The sequence below is a fragment of the Malania oleifera genome, chromosome 11, assembly GCF_029873635.1.
Source record: "Malania oleifera isolate guangnan ecotype guangnan chromosome 11, ASM2987363v1, whole genome shotgun sequence".
Classification (NCBI taxonomy): domain Eukaryota; kingdom Viridiplantae; phylum Streptophyta; class Magnoliopsida; order Santalales; family Ximeniaceae; genus Malania; species Malania oleifera.
In genome coordinates this window covers 9,627,734-9,640,568 of record NC_080427.1, presented here as the reverse complement: position 1 = coordinate 9,640,568, position 12,835 = coordinate 9,627,734, and the positions used below count along the sequence as shown (strand labels likewise).

Here is a 12,835-nt window from a genome sequence, read left to right as displayed (position 1 = left end):
CTTGCCCCCCGCCAATAGCCGAGTAACCCTAACTTACAGGAGAAAGCAGAAAACCTGAAAAAGAGTAACGAGAAAACCCACCCTACAAAGAAGGTGGAGGACACGAACAGCGTAGGAGTCAATAAGCAACGGTCGAACGAATTAGAGGAGAGGATAAAGAAGATAAATCAGATAGAAAAAATGATGAAAGAGGGACAAACCAACCCCTCCTATGGAGAAACTTCACTAAAGTCTTGAAATCCACTTTTCACCAAAGACGTGATGGAGGTCCCGCTGCCTAACAAGTTCAAGATGCCAACTTTCGAAAGGTATTAAGGCTCAACTGACCCAGTCGATCACCTGGATACTTTTAAGGTATTGATGCAATTGTAAGGCGCATCTGATGCCATCATGTGTCGTGCATTTGTTGCTATCCTTAAAGGAAATGCCAGGGTTTGGTACCAAACCCTTAAGCCTGGATCAATCAGCTCTTTCTCTGAGATGGAACTGCAGTTGACTAGCCATTTCATTAGTAGTCGAAGGATCGCCAAGATCACGGCCCATCTGATGAGTCTGGGCAATAATATTTGATATCCAAAAAATTTAATTAAAAAAAAATCTGTTACTTTTTGGTTGTTCAAACAACAATTGATAAGCATAGTACTTTAATATTTAAAATTTAATTTTTTAAATTAAATTATCATTTATAAATATTTTCAATAAAAAAATAAAACAAGATCATCCTTAAATTTTCTAAAGTTTATAAAAATTAAAATATATTTTTATCTTTCATAATTTGTTTGAGAAAAATATCAAACAATTTTTAGGATTTTCTTGTGTATGTTTTCATATATATATATAGTATCCGGAAAAAATATCTCAAGTGACTATTATCTTCTTGAAAATGAGACGGCAGTGTCCAAGATTATTAAACAATACTCAATTGTGAATAAATTACTAAAGTCATCAATCAGCATAAATAAATATATAAATAAATTCAACGTTAATTCCACACAAAGCAAAATAAATAAATAATACGAGATCGACCATTAGAAAAAATACGTAACAAAACAGTAGACTGTAGAAAAGAAAAAGGAAAATTCAAAAGTTTCATCTTCAATTAGATTCGCCAGTCTCAGGTTCCTCGCACATGGGAGTTGTGTAGTAAAACGGTCCCATCGTGTGCTTGATCTTATGTCGGTACACGATGGAGGGCGTGCCCAGATTCACTCCCGACCTTCCGCCGGCGAAGTCGGTGGGGATGTTGCAGGCGGGGTCCGGCGACGACACCACCCTCACCTTGCACCCTCTCTCTTTCACTTCCTTCCCCTTCACGTACTTGGGAATCACCATGTTGAATTCGCCTTCTTTATCTGTTTCGTCGCTTCCGTAGTACGTGACTCTTCTTCTCTCGTCCATGCATGTGATTGACACCTTGCTTCCTGCGTGCAAACCCCATGCAGATTATATCCAATTGAATTCGTTGTGTACGTCTATGTATTGAGAAATTTAAAATGTATGACTCGTGACCACCCAATGAAGAAAAGGTATCATCATATTATGAGTAAATTCGTAACAACACATGAGGCGGGTTTTTTTATATCCGACTAATTCAGTAGGATAATGGATTATTCCTCTATATCTGTCTACTTAAATATTAATGTACAATTTCTAATGAAAATTTCTAATCTCAAAACTCATATCCTAATATTTTAAGGAGAGAAGTTTTAAGTTTATCACCTAAGTTACTTATAAAGGCGGGTTGGACACGATTGAGTGATTTAATTTTCGCAAGGAGGTCTAAACTTTTGGATAAGATAATGTTGATTATGTAAGTGTTGTTTGACAAAACAAGTTCCAACTCAATTCGTCCATAAAATTAATCCATTTTATTTCAAATTCTTTTACAAGAAAGTGGTGATTGGAAAGATAAATGCTCATTGATCTTGAAAGTTATGTTGTGCAAATATTCTCCACTTTATTTGTAGCCCTTAATTTTGTCCTTGAGAAGCATTTCATGTGAACACAGAGCAACTTAATCTCGCCCTTAATTATAAGAGGAGATTTTCAGAGCCTTTTCCATTCATTGATGCATGCATGATATTCCAACTAGCCCAAACGAGAGAGAGAGAGAGAGAGAGAGAGAGGACCTTGAATAGGGTTGGAAGGATGAAGCCAATGGTTCCAAGACTTGGTGCAGTCCTGGCACAGTACCCTCCCACCCACGTGGATAACCCCTTCATCCCCGCCGGCGTTCCATGCTTCCCCCATGTTGATGCAACCCATCAGAACTGAAGCTGCAATCACCACCGCTGCCGCCGCCATCAGCTTTTCCATATAGATCTCAAGCCGTACTTGCAGCCGCGTTTTGTTTTGAACATGAACATTTAATTGCTACAGAATTAGCTAGCATATATAGGATGTAGATATCTATATATATAAATTATATAATTAATTAGGCAGTCAGCGAGTCCTCCTTTCAAGAGTTGCGGTAGTGGAAGCTCACTTCTTAAGACGTGCACTCCACCTTATCGATAAACTAATAACAATATAATTAGTACTCTATCAATGAGCATCAAAAACAATATTCATAAAACTCCTTTTTCTTTTTAATTGATACATCACTATGAACCTAGTTATCCCTTTTATTTATTTATTTATTTTGAGTTAATGATCTGTCTCACACAAGCTACTGCCTTAATTAATTAGATCTTGAATTCCCGTGAGTGGACAATCCACGAGTTGGAGAGCTGGATTAATTTTTTTTTTTTTTGCAAAGTAACCAGACGTTAATTAAGTTGTTATTTGGGAATTTGAGAATAAATTGATTGAGAAAAATCTAAGTTTAGGTCCCATTGAATTTTGAAACACATAGATAAAAAGAAAAAAGAAAATTGCAAAAAATAATAATAATAATTTTCTTGTTTGGTTATTGAATAACATCCGAAATTTTTGAGATACGAACTAAATAATGTCAAAATGACAGTCCTAATAGACCAAATATCTCAAATTAGATTAGTCTCGTGTTTCAGAATAATCTAACTTGAGACACATGCATCAATCAATTTGCTAATACTTGGAAACTAGTTGGCCTAAGATACATCAACTCATTAATGGTAACAGGTTGTCTTGCTTGTCGAACGTTAGCGAAGTCAAGTCACCTACTCAAACTCATTACATGCACCACTTCGATTATTCATACATAGTATATTTCAAGTTATTGTTTTGGAAACTAGCTAGAAAAACACCAATTATAATTGACAGACCACACAAATATGAAATGAAATTTTCATAATGATAAAAAAACTAATCCTCCTAATAACAATTCCAAGATTTGAGGGAACAATAGAGAAAGCCTCAAGCAAAAAGGATGAAACCCTAGAAAGGATACACATTCTAAGCCCCACTCAATAACTTGAGTTTCCTATGGATTTGCATACATTGAAACTTAAGTTTTGTAGGTATTTTGCATGTATTAAAGCCCCTCTCTATTGAGTTTCCTAAGAATTTGCATGTACTGGCTTAGGAATCAAAGATCCATTGGTCGAGCTACCTTTCACATAATTTTGTTTCGCAAGTGTCAAGATTTTGAAGACAACCCACTTAATCCCACAAGAAATATTTACTATAATGATATGTTCTAAATTGTTTGACATCTTTTTGCACTGTTTGCAGAAAATTTTGTGAACACAATTCCATGAACAAAAGCAATGGTTACTTTCCATAGTAATAAAAAACTAGGATGATCAAGATCTCACTTAAATAGGAGGGAAGCAAGATAATCTCAACAAGATAAGACATACAAACGAAAAGGGGACGTTGACTTTTTAAGTCTAATCTCTATTTTGATGTTGACAAACACAAGTGTCTTATGTGTGTGCTTAGTACTTGAACAGGTCATAATTCAGGACACACATAAGGGAGAGGAAGTGGATGCCAAACTAGGACTTAAAGCGCATGAAACTTGGCGTATTCCATGGAGTCTTCAGAGCAAAAGAAGAAGACATATTTGATTTGTATTTGTGATACATTTAAGTTTTATTATTTTGGTTTGTAATAATGCATGCATCTGCATGATATGTTTAAATGCTCAAATTGACCGTAGACAGACCTTGGGACACCTAGAGTTTAACCAAAAACTTTTTTCATAAAAACTAAAATCAAACAAAGGTTTTGGAACAGCCATAGGTGACTTCAGTTGACCGAATTTTTGGCATAATTTAAAAGTCTGATCGACCGAATCCTTGGCAGTATAAATGTCTCGATCAACAGAACCGGTCAGAATTCAACATGTTGACTTAGCTTGATCGACCGTTCTATTTTGAACGTATCTTCCTAGGTCAACCGAACTAACACGTGTGTGACACCCCAACTACTTGGTCGATCGAACTTATAGTTCATTTTGGCCATGGTTGACCAAATCATATGAGCGGTCAACCGAACCTAAGCCATGGTCGACCGAACCTACAAAGGGTTCAAAATCACCCTAAGACGGTCGACCAAATCTATAGTTCAAAATTGACACAGTCGACCGAACCTATTAATATGGTCAACTGAACCTTGAATATGGTCAACCAAACCTCTCGGTTTGGAAATTTTTTAAAGGGTTAAAACGTCATTAACTTTTAATTAAACTTTTCCAAAATACTGAGTGTGTCCCTAACGGTCATAATTTTCGAAAAATCTATAAATACCCTCTCATAACTCCAGATTAGCAACTTTGATTAACTACAAATTTTTTTCTAAACCCTTTGTTAATCAAAGTCCCCCCAAACCATTTTTATTGCAAAAATCTTTTCTTTAAGGCAAATTTTTTCATACTTTCCAAACTCTCTTTGATTCTTTCGTTAAAAATATTTTTTTTAAGAGAGTATTTTTATTGAGCATTTATTTTTAGAGTGTGTTTATTGCAAAATGAGCATAAATCCTATCTTCTCCAAACTATATTATTGTAAATCTTCATTAGAGAAAATATTTATTTTACATTTGATCTTTGAAGCTCTTATTGCATGTTTCATATAACATCAAAGATCTTATATATTAGTTTTTGCAAAAAAAAATTTAGAGCAAACCCTAGGTTCTCCGGTGTATTTGATAAATATTTTTGGGAGAAGTTATTTATTGCACAAATAGTTTCTTGAACTTAAACTCTAGATTCTCCAAATATTTTTCATTAGCAAAAATCTTTGTTAGAGAACATATTTCTCATTTATATACATTCATATATATTATTTGTGCAAAAAATATTTGAAGAGCAAACCCTAGGTTCTCCTATGTTTTTACCAAAATATATTTTTGGAGAAACTTCTTATTAGGGTTTAAATTCACTTAAGTACCCTTTCTCTACTGAGCATAACTCATATCATAAGAGAGTGGATATATTTGAGCTTAAACGTGTACATCCATGCTTATATTTTCAGAAGCACTATTATATACAAAAATGATTTTATTGCATCGGTTGGGTTCAGCCCGGAATTGAACTAGGGAGTCTCAACCCCGTAAGTGAGACCAGTTCGATTTAGCCCGAAAATTGAACTAGGGAGTCTCAACTCCGTAAGTGAGAAAAGTTGGGTTCGGCCTTATAATTGAATTGGGGTTTACCTCGCCCCATAAGGAGAGGTTGTAACGGTTTCTGCTCCGCCCATTTAAGTGGTCAGGTCTAGTGGAATCCTTAAGGGGTATGCCCAAGGCGGGGACATAGGCTGGTTTGGCCAAACCTCGATAACAAATATTGTGTGTCGCTCTCTCCCTATCTCATTTACTATCTACACTTTAAAATTCACATGTGTATGCTTGTTTACTTACTATTATAATCATTTGCATGCACACATTTAAATTAAATAAGATATACTATACATGTGTATGCTTGAAATCATGATTTAATTATTTCATATACACGAGTGTACATTGAATGGGTTATGATATGTGGGAATTGGCATAAATGTTTATTTTAGCCAAAATGTTTTTAAAATCCAATTCACCCCTCCTCTTGGGATCACACCAATTCCAACAAGGGACATGATACTAATGGATGTTTTCAAGTGTTGTCAGTTTCACAGAGATTGTGGACACGATACTAATGGATATGATGTTGGAATTTCAAGAATGAAATAAATAAAGTCCCTAATTAGAAAATGAATCGTAGGAAGATATGTTTCAGAATGGGGAGCAAATTGGGATAGGAAGAAAAAACAATGGAGAATGGAACTAATGCAGGGGTGATACATGTCATTTCGAGTGGTCTTACTAACTAATTAAGGAAGATTTGCAAGCCTAGATAGTGACAAATTTACTCAAATAGGACCCCAAAACATATATACATGATTAATATAATAATCCTAAAAAAAATAATTAAAAAATTAAGAATAATTAATTAACTAATTAATTAATTATTATTAATTAAATAATATAATATAATAATATATTAATATAATATAATATCATAATATTATATATATATATATATATATATATATATATATATATATATATCCTGATGATTCCATATGAAATTGAATTTCACCCACCTCCCCTGCCAGCTCGCTCGCTCACTCTCTCTCTCTCTCTCTCTCTCTCTCTCTCTCTCTCTCTCTCTCTCTCTCTCTCTCTCTCTCTCTCTCTCTCTCTCTCTCTCTTTCTTCAATTTCTCTTTCATTTCTCGGCCAAATTGAAAGACGGACATCATTCTCGGGTTCCAATTCCGATCCTCGAAGATTTGACCAGGGAGATTTCGTCTTCTACACACCGTAGGCATTGCTCCAAGGCTAAGGTAAGTGAGTTAGATTATGTCAGAATTTATTTTAAATTATTCCTGATTTAAATGGATTACTTGAATTTAATTATATCCATATGCCTAATTTAAATTAAGTATGTTATAATTATTTTGGTTTTATCCAAATATGTACCTGAGTTAAATTAAATTATGTAGATTTGATCGATTAAATTTGAGTACGTGAAAATGGTTATATTTGTTTTATTTAAATATATTTGTGTTAAATTAAATATGTGGAGGTGATTATACCCGCATTTTTACTAAAATATACCAGAGTATATTATTATACATTTTCTCCAGTGATTTATGAAATTATAATTATTATATAAATCATGTGGCATGAGTTTAATTTATTTTAATGCATAATTAAGCATGTTTGGAATTTTACAGTGTTATATTTGTTACGTATTTTACTGTAAATAATTATGAGAGTTTATTACGAATTATAAGTTGAGAAAATGTGGAGATTATTATACTGTGTTATTGCATAAATTGCAATTATATGTTCTAAGAACCCTGATGGGCCGGATGTGGTGGATGCTCGATACCATAGCTGCAGATGAGAATTAGTGCAGCCACACTATTATGAAAGTGTTGGCGGTCGATAGTGGATTTGGCTTGAGTAGGGGAGTACACACTTGTTTCTGGACCAGGATGTGAGGCAAATTGCACTTACAGACATAAACCTTTGATTTAGCTTTGGTCGATCAACCAATGATAGGTCTTGTCTTCGGACCGCACAACCTGGTCATGTGGGTTAAACATGACATGCATCGGCCAAAAAGGAGTCTTTTATACATATTTAGATATTTATGTGATTATGGCCATTTAATAGGCTGAAAATATATTTTGGAGAAAAGTACGTATATTGATTTATATATATGTGATCTACAGTTTACAAATGGAATTTTTGTTAAAGTAAAATTATTAAATGTATTTTTATATTGTGAAACTCATATCAGCCACAAACTGATAATAATCTAGTCCTTATTTACTGAGAGGTGTCTCACCCTATTATTATCTTACATTTCAAATATCTTGAGAAGCATAGCTAAAACTAGAGTAGCGTAGCGGAACCATGGATAGGATTGGAAATAGCATTTTAGATTAAATATTAAATTTGTTATTTGTGGTTTATCTTAGAATTTCCAAGGATGTATTAAATTTTATATTGAATGTATTGTTGTAATAAAGATTTTTAGTACTCTGGTAAAATTATTTGAGGTCTTCCATTGTATAAAATTCGGGTTACTACAAATAACCTTTCTAAGTAGCAGTCTAGAAGTTATTAATGAAAAAATTGGTTTGAGTGCACCTTCTAATCATCTGTGCTCAACTAGAAAGGCAAGTTTATTTTCATTATGTCTACTAGTAAGTGGCCAGTGAATGCTAGATGGTAGGACCCCCATAAAGGATGTGAAGTTCATTAGGTCTCTATACCTCAGTGTATCACATCCTTCAAAGTCTTACTCACTCGAGTTTAGGCTTGTATGGGTCAAACATAAATACCTTATCATCCCTTAATTTCCACCAAATGTAATCAATAATGTTCTAATATTCCTAGTATTTCATCTTTTATCCTATTGTCCCCTTAATATTCTTTCTTCTAAGCCATTACTTTGACATTGGTTTGTGGGTGGTTTGTCCTCCCCAACTCCTAGGGTTCCCTATTCACCTCCTCATTTGACTTGTTGAGTAACTCCTTCCCCAATGTAACTCGATCATTAGAGGAATAAAAGGCCCAAGAAGAGAGGATGTACTTTATATGAGGCCTTGAAGAAGGCGTCTAGCCAAAAGGCAAGGGAATCAACTGCAAGGATTAGTAAGGCTCCATGCAAATGGGCACTAAGGTCCAATCCATGGGGTTACAATGGCCCACCGTGAGGCCCCGAGCCTTAAAACCTTTTTCATGTTTTATTGCAGCTATAGACAACGAGGGACCAAGATTGCTCTCTCACCTCCCCCCCCCCCCCTCGGGCACCTTGGAAGGATTTTCATCCTCGGGAAGCTTCAATCCCTTTATTGAAGGAGATCCTCGCAATTACTCCAATAAGTTCTTGGTTCAACATGCAACGCAACTAACTACTCAAACATGGCTATATTGCTATTACCAACATGTGCTTGCGTTATTTCTAACTTCTCTTTCATGCCAACGCGGTCCTTAATACAGTAGTGGAGTACCTTTATGCAAGCAAGAAGCAAAAGGCTAAGATAAAGAAAGTTGTGGGTAAATAGAGGCTAAATAACAACTAAATCATTACGCTCTTCAATAGGTGTCTGATCACTAGATAAAGTGGCCTAATGGCTAAAGAATGAGGAGGTTGCATCTTGCTCACTCAAAGAAAAGCTCTCCAAGATCAAGGTGGATCTTGCTAAGACAACTCAAAGGAGGCCATAGCAACATAGTTTAAGGCCTCCGATGTAACGCCCCGAACCCTTAAACTCTGGCCCGGTGCATTATACCTAATAATCCATAATCCATAATATACGCAATGGAAAACATAGACATAGTCTCCATAAATATATACCAGAGTTTATTATTTCCTATTATAATCCATATAATTCATCCATCCCCTGCATTTCTATATATATACATAACTCCCAAAAATTTCAGTATTTTCACAATCATTCCTTTCTCAACATCCTTAAAACATAACGACATAAAACATAAAACATATACTTACACTTAATACAATCCCATAGTATATCAAAAATATACCCTTTCTCTTTTGCAATCCTCAAAAGACTATAAACCCTCGAGCTTCCTAAGCCCGACCTCGAGGATGTCTTGAAAAATAAATAATCATATTCGGGTGAGACACATTTCACTAAAGGAAGAAATATACATATTAAAATAGTGTGTGGCTAACATGAGGTTTATGGATATCATTTTAAATACATTTTCAAATCATTAACGTAACACTGAAAACATTCTCTAAACCTAATCATTCACAAGAAAAGATTTAACACACGAGATTACCCAACGTTAAGGGTGATTACCCGCCCATACAAGTAGCACCCCTCTACTTTGATACATAAGCAACCCAAAGGTCACTACTAAAGCATACCAAGGCACTCACCTTGCTCAGTAAGCCCTCAAGTATTAGATTGATCTCGTACTCACACAGTTCAACAATGGTTTACTAGAAAAAACCCTAAGGATAGGAAAATCTACCCGCCCATACAAGTAGGTTCCCTCTGCCCTAGTACGTTATACAGCTACTGCCACATTTGAAGTTATTAGTGCACTCGCCTTACACAGCAAGCCCTCATGCGAGGAGTACGCCCCGCCCAATCATAACATGTTCTACATACAGAGATACTCCTAATATCATAATACATTATTCTTTCTATCATTATTCAATCATACACTTCTGTTTATGTTCATAGCTTAAAGATTACATTGCATTTCACTTTACGTAATCTTCAACATTACATCATTCAAATTTGTCATTTCATTCCATTGTCATTTCATTGCATTTTCCTTTCTTTCATTCGTACTACAACTGGTCTTTAGTCATCATCAGTTAGTCTACAGTTCCTTTTAGCTGTCATCAGTTAGTCCACATAGAAATATGCTAGAATCTGCTAACATGACTCTTTTCGGCTGTCTTACATTTACATGATTGCATTTAACATACGCAAGTGACATAATTCATATCATATTTTATTCTCAATTCTTTACTTACTTAGCCTGCATCTCATACATTTAACATATATTTGCATAGAATTTACATTTACTCGTGCCACATAATTTAGCAGTAAAATTCATACATATTCTTGTAAAATAGGTCAACCCACATTTAACATTTATATGCTGAAATTACATTTCATTTCTTAGTTAATTCCTCAGAAAATTCCTCTCACTTTCCTCAGTTCATTTCCACGTATACATAGCTAAATAAGTGGTCCTAGGCTCAAAAAACACAGTTTTACATGGCTGGCATTTTATAATTCACACCAAAATATACATATAATATAACATAATTTATTACCTTTAATTTCATAAAATTTGATTTAATATATAATTTCCCCTTACTTGACTTCCGAACTATGCTGGTAGGATCCTCGAACTAATACCCACAGCGTTCACTTGGATCCTGAACCAAAAATCCTATTTTAATTAAAATAAATTCCAACTAACTCAAATCTTAGGAAAAACACTTATTTACTACTTCCTAGGCTCCAAATAAAAAATATTTGTTAAGGAAATCTCAAAATAACTTACTTACCCTGATTTTGGGATGTTTCCCAAACCTTTCAAACCAACGATCAGCTCCTACAGCCTTGCGGAGAAAGATCCTGCGAACCTCGTGGTGGTTCCGGATCGTCAAACTAGGTCAAATTCGGCCCGAAATCGAAGGGAGAAAGCTGGAAAATCCTTTTAGAGAGAGAGAGAGAGAGAAGAAGGTTCACGAGTTCTTGCAGAAAATGAAAGAAAACTCTATTTATAGGCAAGGCTTCGTCAACGAGACACGTGGGTTCGTCGACGAGGCACTGTAAAGACTTTGTCGATGAGAAGATACCTTTGTCAACGAAATTCAAAGTTCCAAAATTCTCTCAGGATTCATTCATTGACGAGGAACTGACTTTGTCGACAATCTTAGAAGGACACTCATCAACGAAGACAGGACGTTCGTCGACGAGGCCTATTATTTCTTCTAAAAATACTTCCTTTTTCCCTTATTACCCATTAATCCATTTTATTTATTGTATTTTCTAATTATTTTAAATTTCCGGGTCATTACATCCAAGGCCTACAAGGGAAAGCTTTTCAACTTAAAAGAGACCTATTAGGCCAATGGCTTAATCTATTCAAAAGGGTAGTTATTAACATCCCCTATTGAACCTGTTATGCTCTTCATTAGGGAATGATGTACCAAGGATCCTACTCCTTACCTTACTTTTGTTAGCCCTAAGGTTTCAAGGTTGAATTTCGATGATAAAAATTATTTTTAAATTAATTATTTTGAGTTTATGCTATACTAAAATTGAGCTTTAAAATAATTCAAGTTGGAGGAATGGAAACAGTTTGAAGACTTGTTCAAGACTATTTATTATTGAAATTCATAAATATTTTACTATTTCTTGAGTTGTAACTTGTATAAAACTCTAACAATATCTTGATCACAACACAAGAGTAACTTAAGAAAAAGAACACATAAAAATGGAGACTGTTTTAGGTTTTTAGCTTGGGACGGTCAACCGAGCCCCATCGTTTGGTTGATCATCAACCTAATTAGGAAAATGCCTAGAAGGTTGACGACGCCCTTTAGGCAATTCAACCAACCCTAGCAAAGAAGCTTGGTAGTCTTGGACCAGTCGAACGACCCTATTTGTTAGAGACCCCAATGGTCTATCTAGTACTCTAACGACTACTCGCAAGTCGACCGTCCTCTTAGACAAGTGGACCGGTCTCAATACAAGAAAAATTCTAATGGGGAAAAACAGCTAGTTTGGCCAAGAACTGTGTGTGTGTGTGTGTGTGTGTGTGTGTGTGTGTGTGTGTGTGTGTGTGTTTGTGTGTATATGTGTATAGTACCCAAGTTGTCCATGTCAATATTTAAAACGCTTAAACACTCTCTTATATCTTAAATTCTCTTTATGTTCAAATGTGCTCACTTTTGAGAGAACGCTTAGACTCTTGTGTCATATTCTTGAATACTTTAAGAGTTATATCAGTGCTTTCATTTGTATACACGCCTAATAGTGTTTATCTTCGTATTTTTTTCAAAACTCTTGTACTTGGTGTCCTCACCACCAAGTGAAGCAAGAGGACTATTAGAAAGGTTGAAATAGTGGAACCTCAAGGAAATTTGAACCTTGAGAGAGTAGACGTAGGCTTAAGTTAGTCAAACCACTATACCAATTTGCACATTTCTTCTCCCTATCTTATTTACTTTTGTGTATTTGCATTGATTACTTGTGCAAATTCAACCCTCCTTTCTCAAGTTGCCTTTAGCACAAAAAATTTAAGTGTGTGGGTCCAATAAAAGTAGAATATTATCTTAAGGAGATACATAAGAGTAGAATCATTTAGAGGTCAATTCTTTGTATTTGAAATATCTAAGGCAAGGCTATTAC

The 12,835-nt window shown here is 35.0% G+C and overlaps 1 protein-coding gene across 1 annotated transcript; it reads right to left on the bottom strand.

Annotated features, from left to right (window-relative positions):
* Positions 1-1,095: 1,095 nt before the first annotated feature.
* On the bottom strand, positions 1,096-2,304 carry LOC131167399 (pistil-specific extensin-like protein). Its single transcript, XM_058126209.1, has 2 exons — positions 2,130-2,304; positions 1,096-1,421 (listed from the first exon to the last, which is right to left on the bottom strand). The coding sequence occupies exons 1-2, from the start codon at positions 2,302-2,304 to the stop codon at positions 1,096-1,098; spliced, it is 501 nt and encodes a 166-aa protein (XP_057982192.1).
* Positions 2,305-12,835: the final 10,531 nt, after the last annotated feature.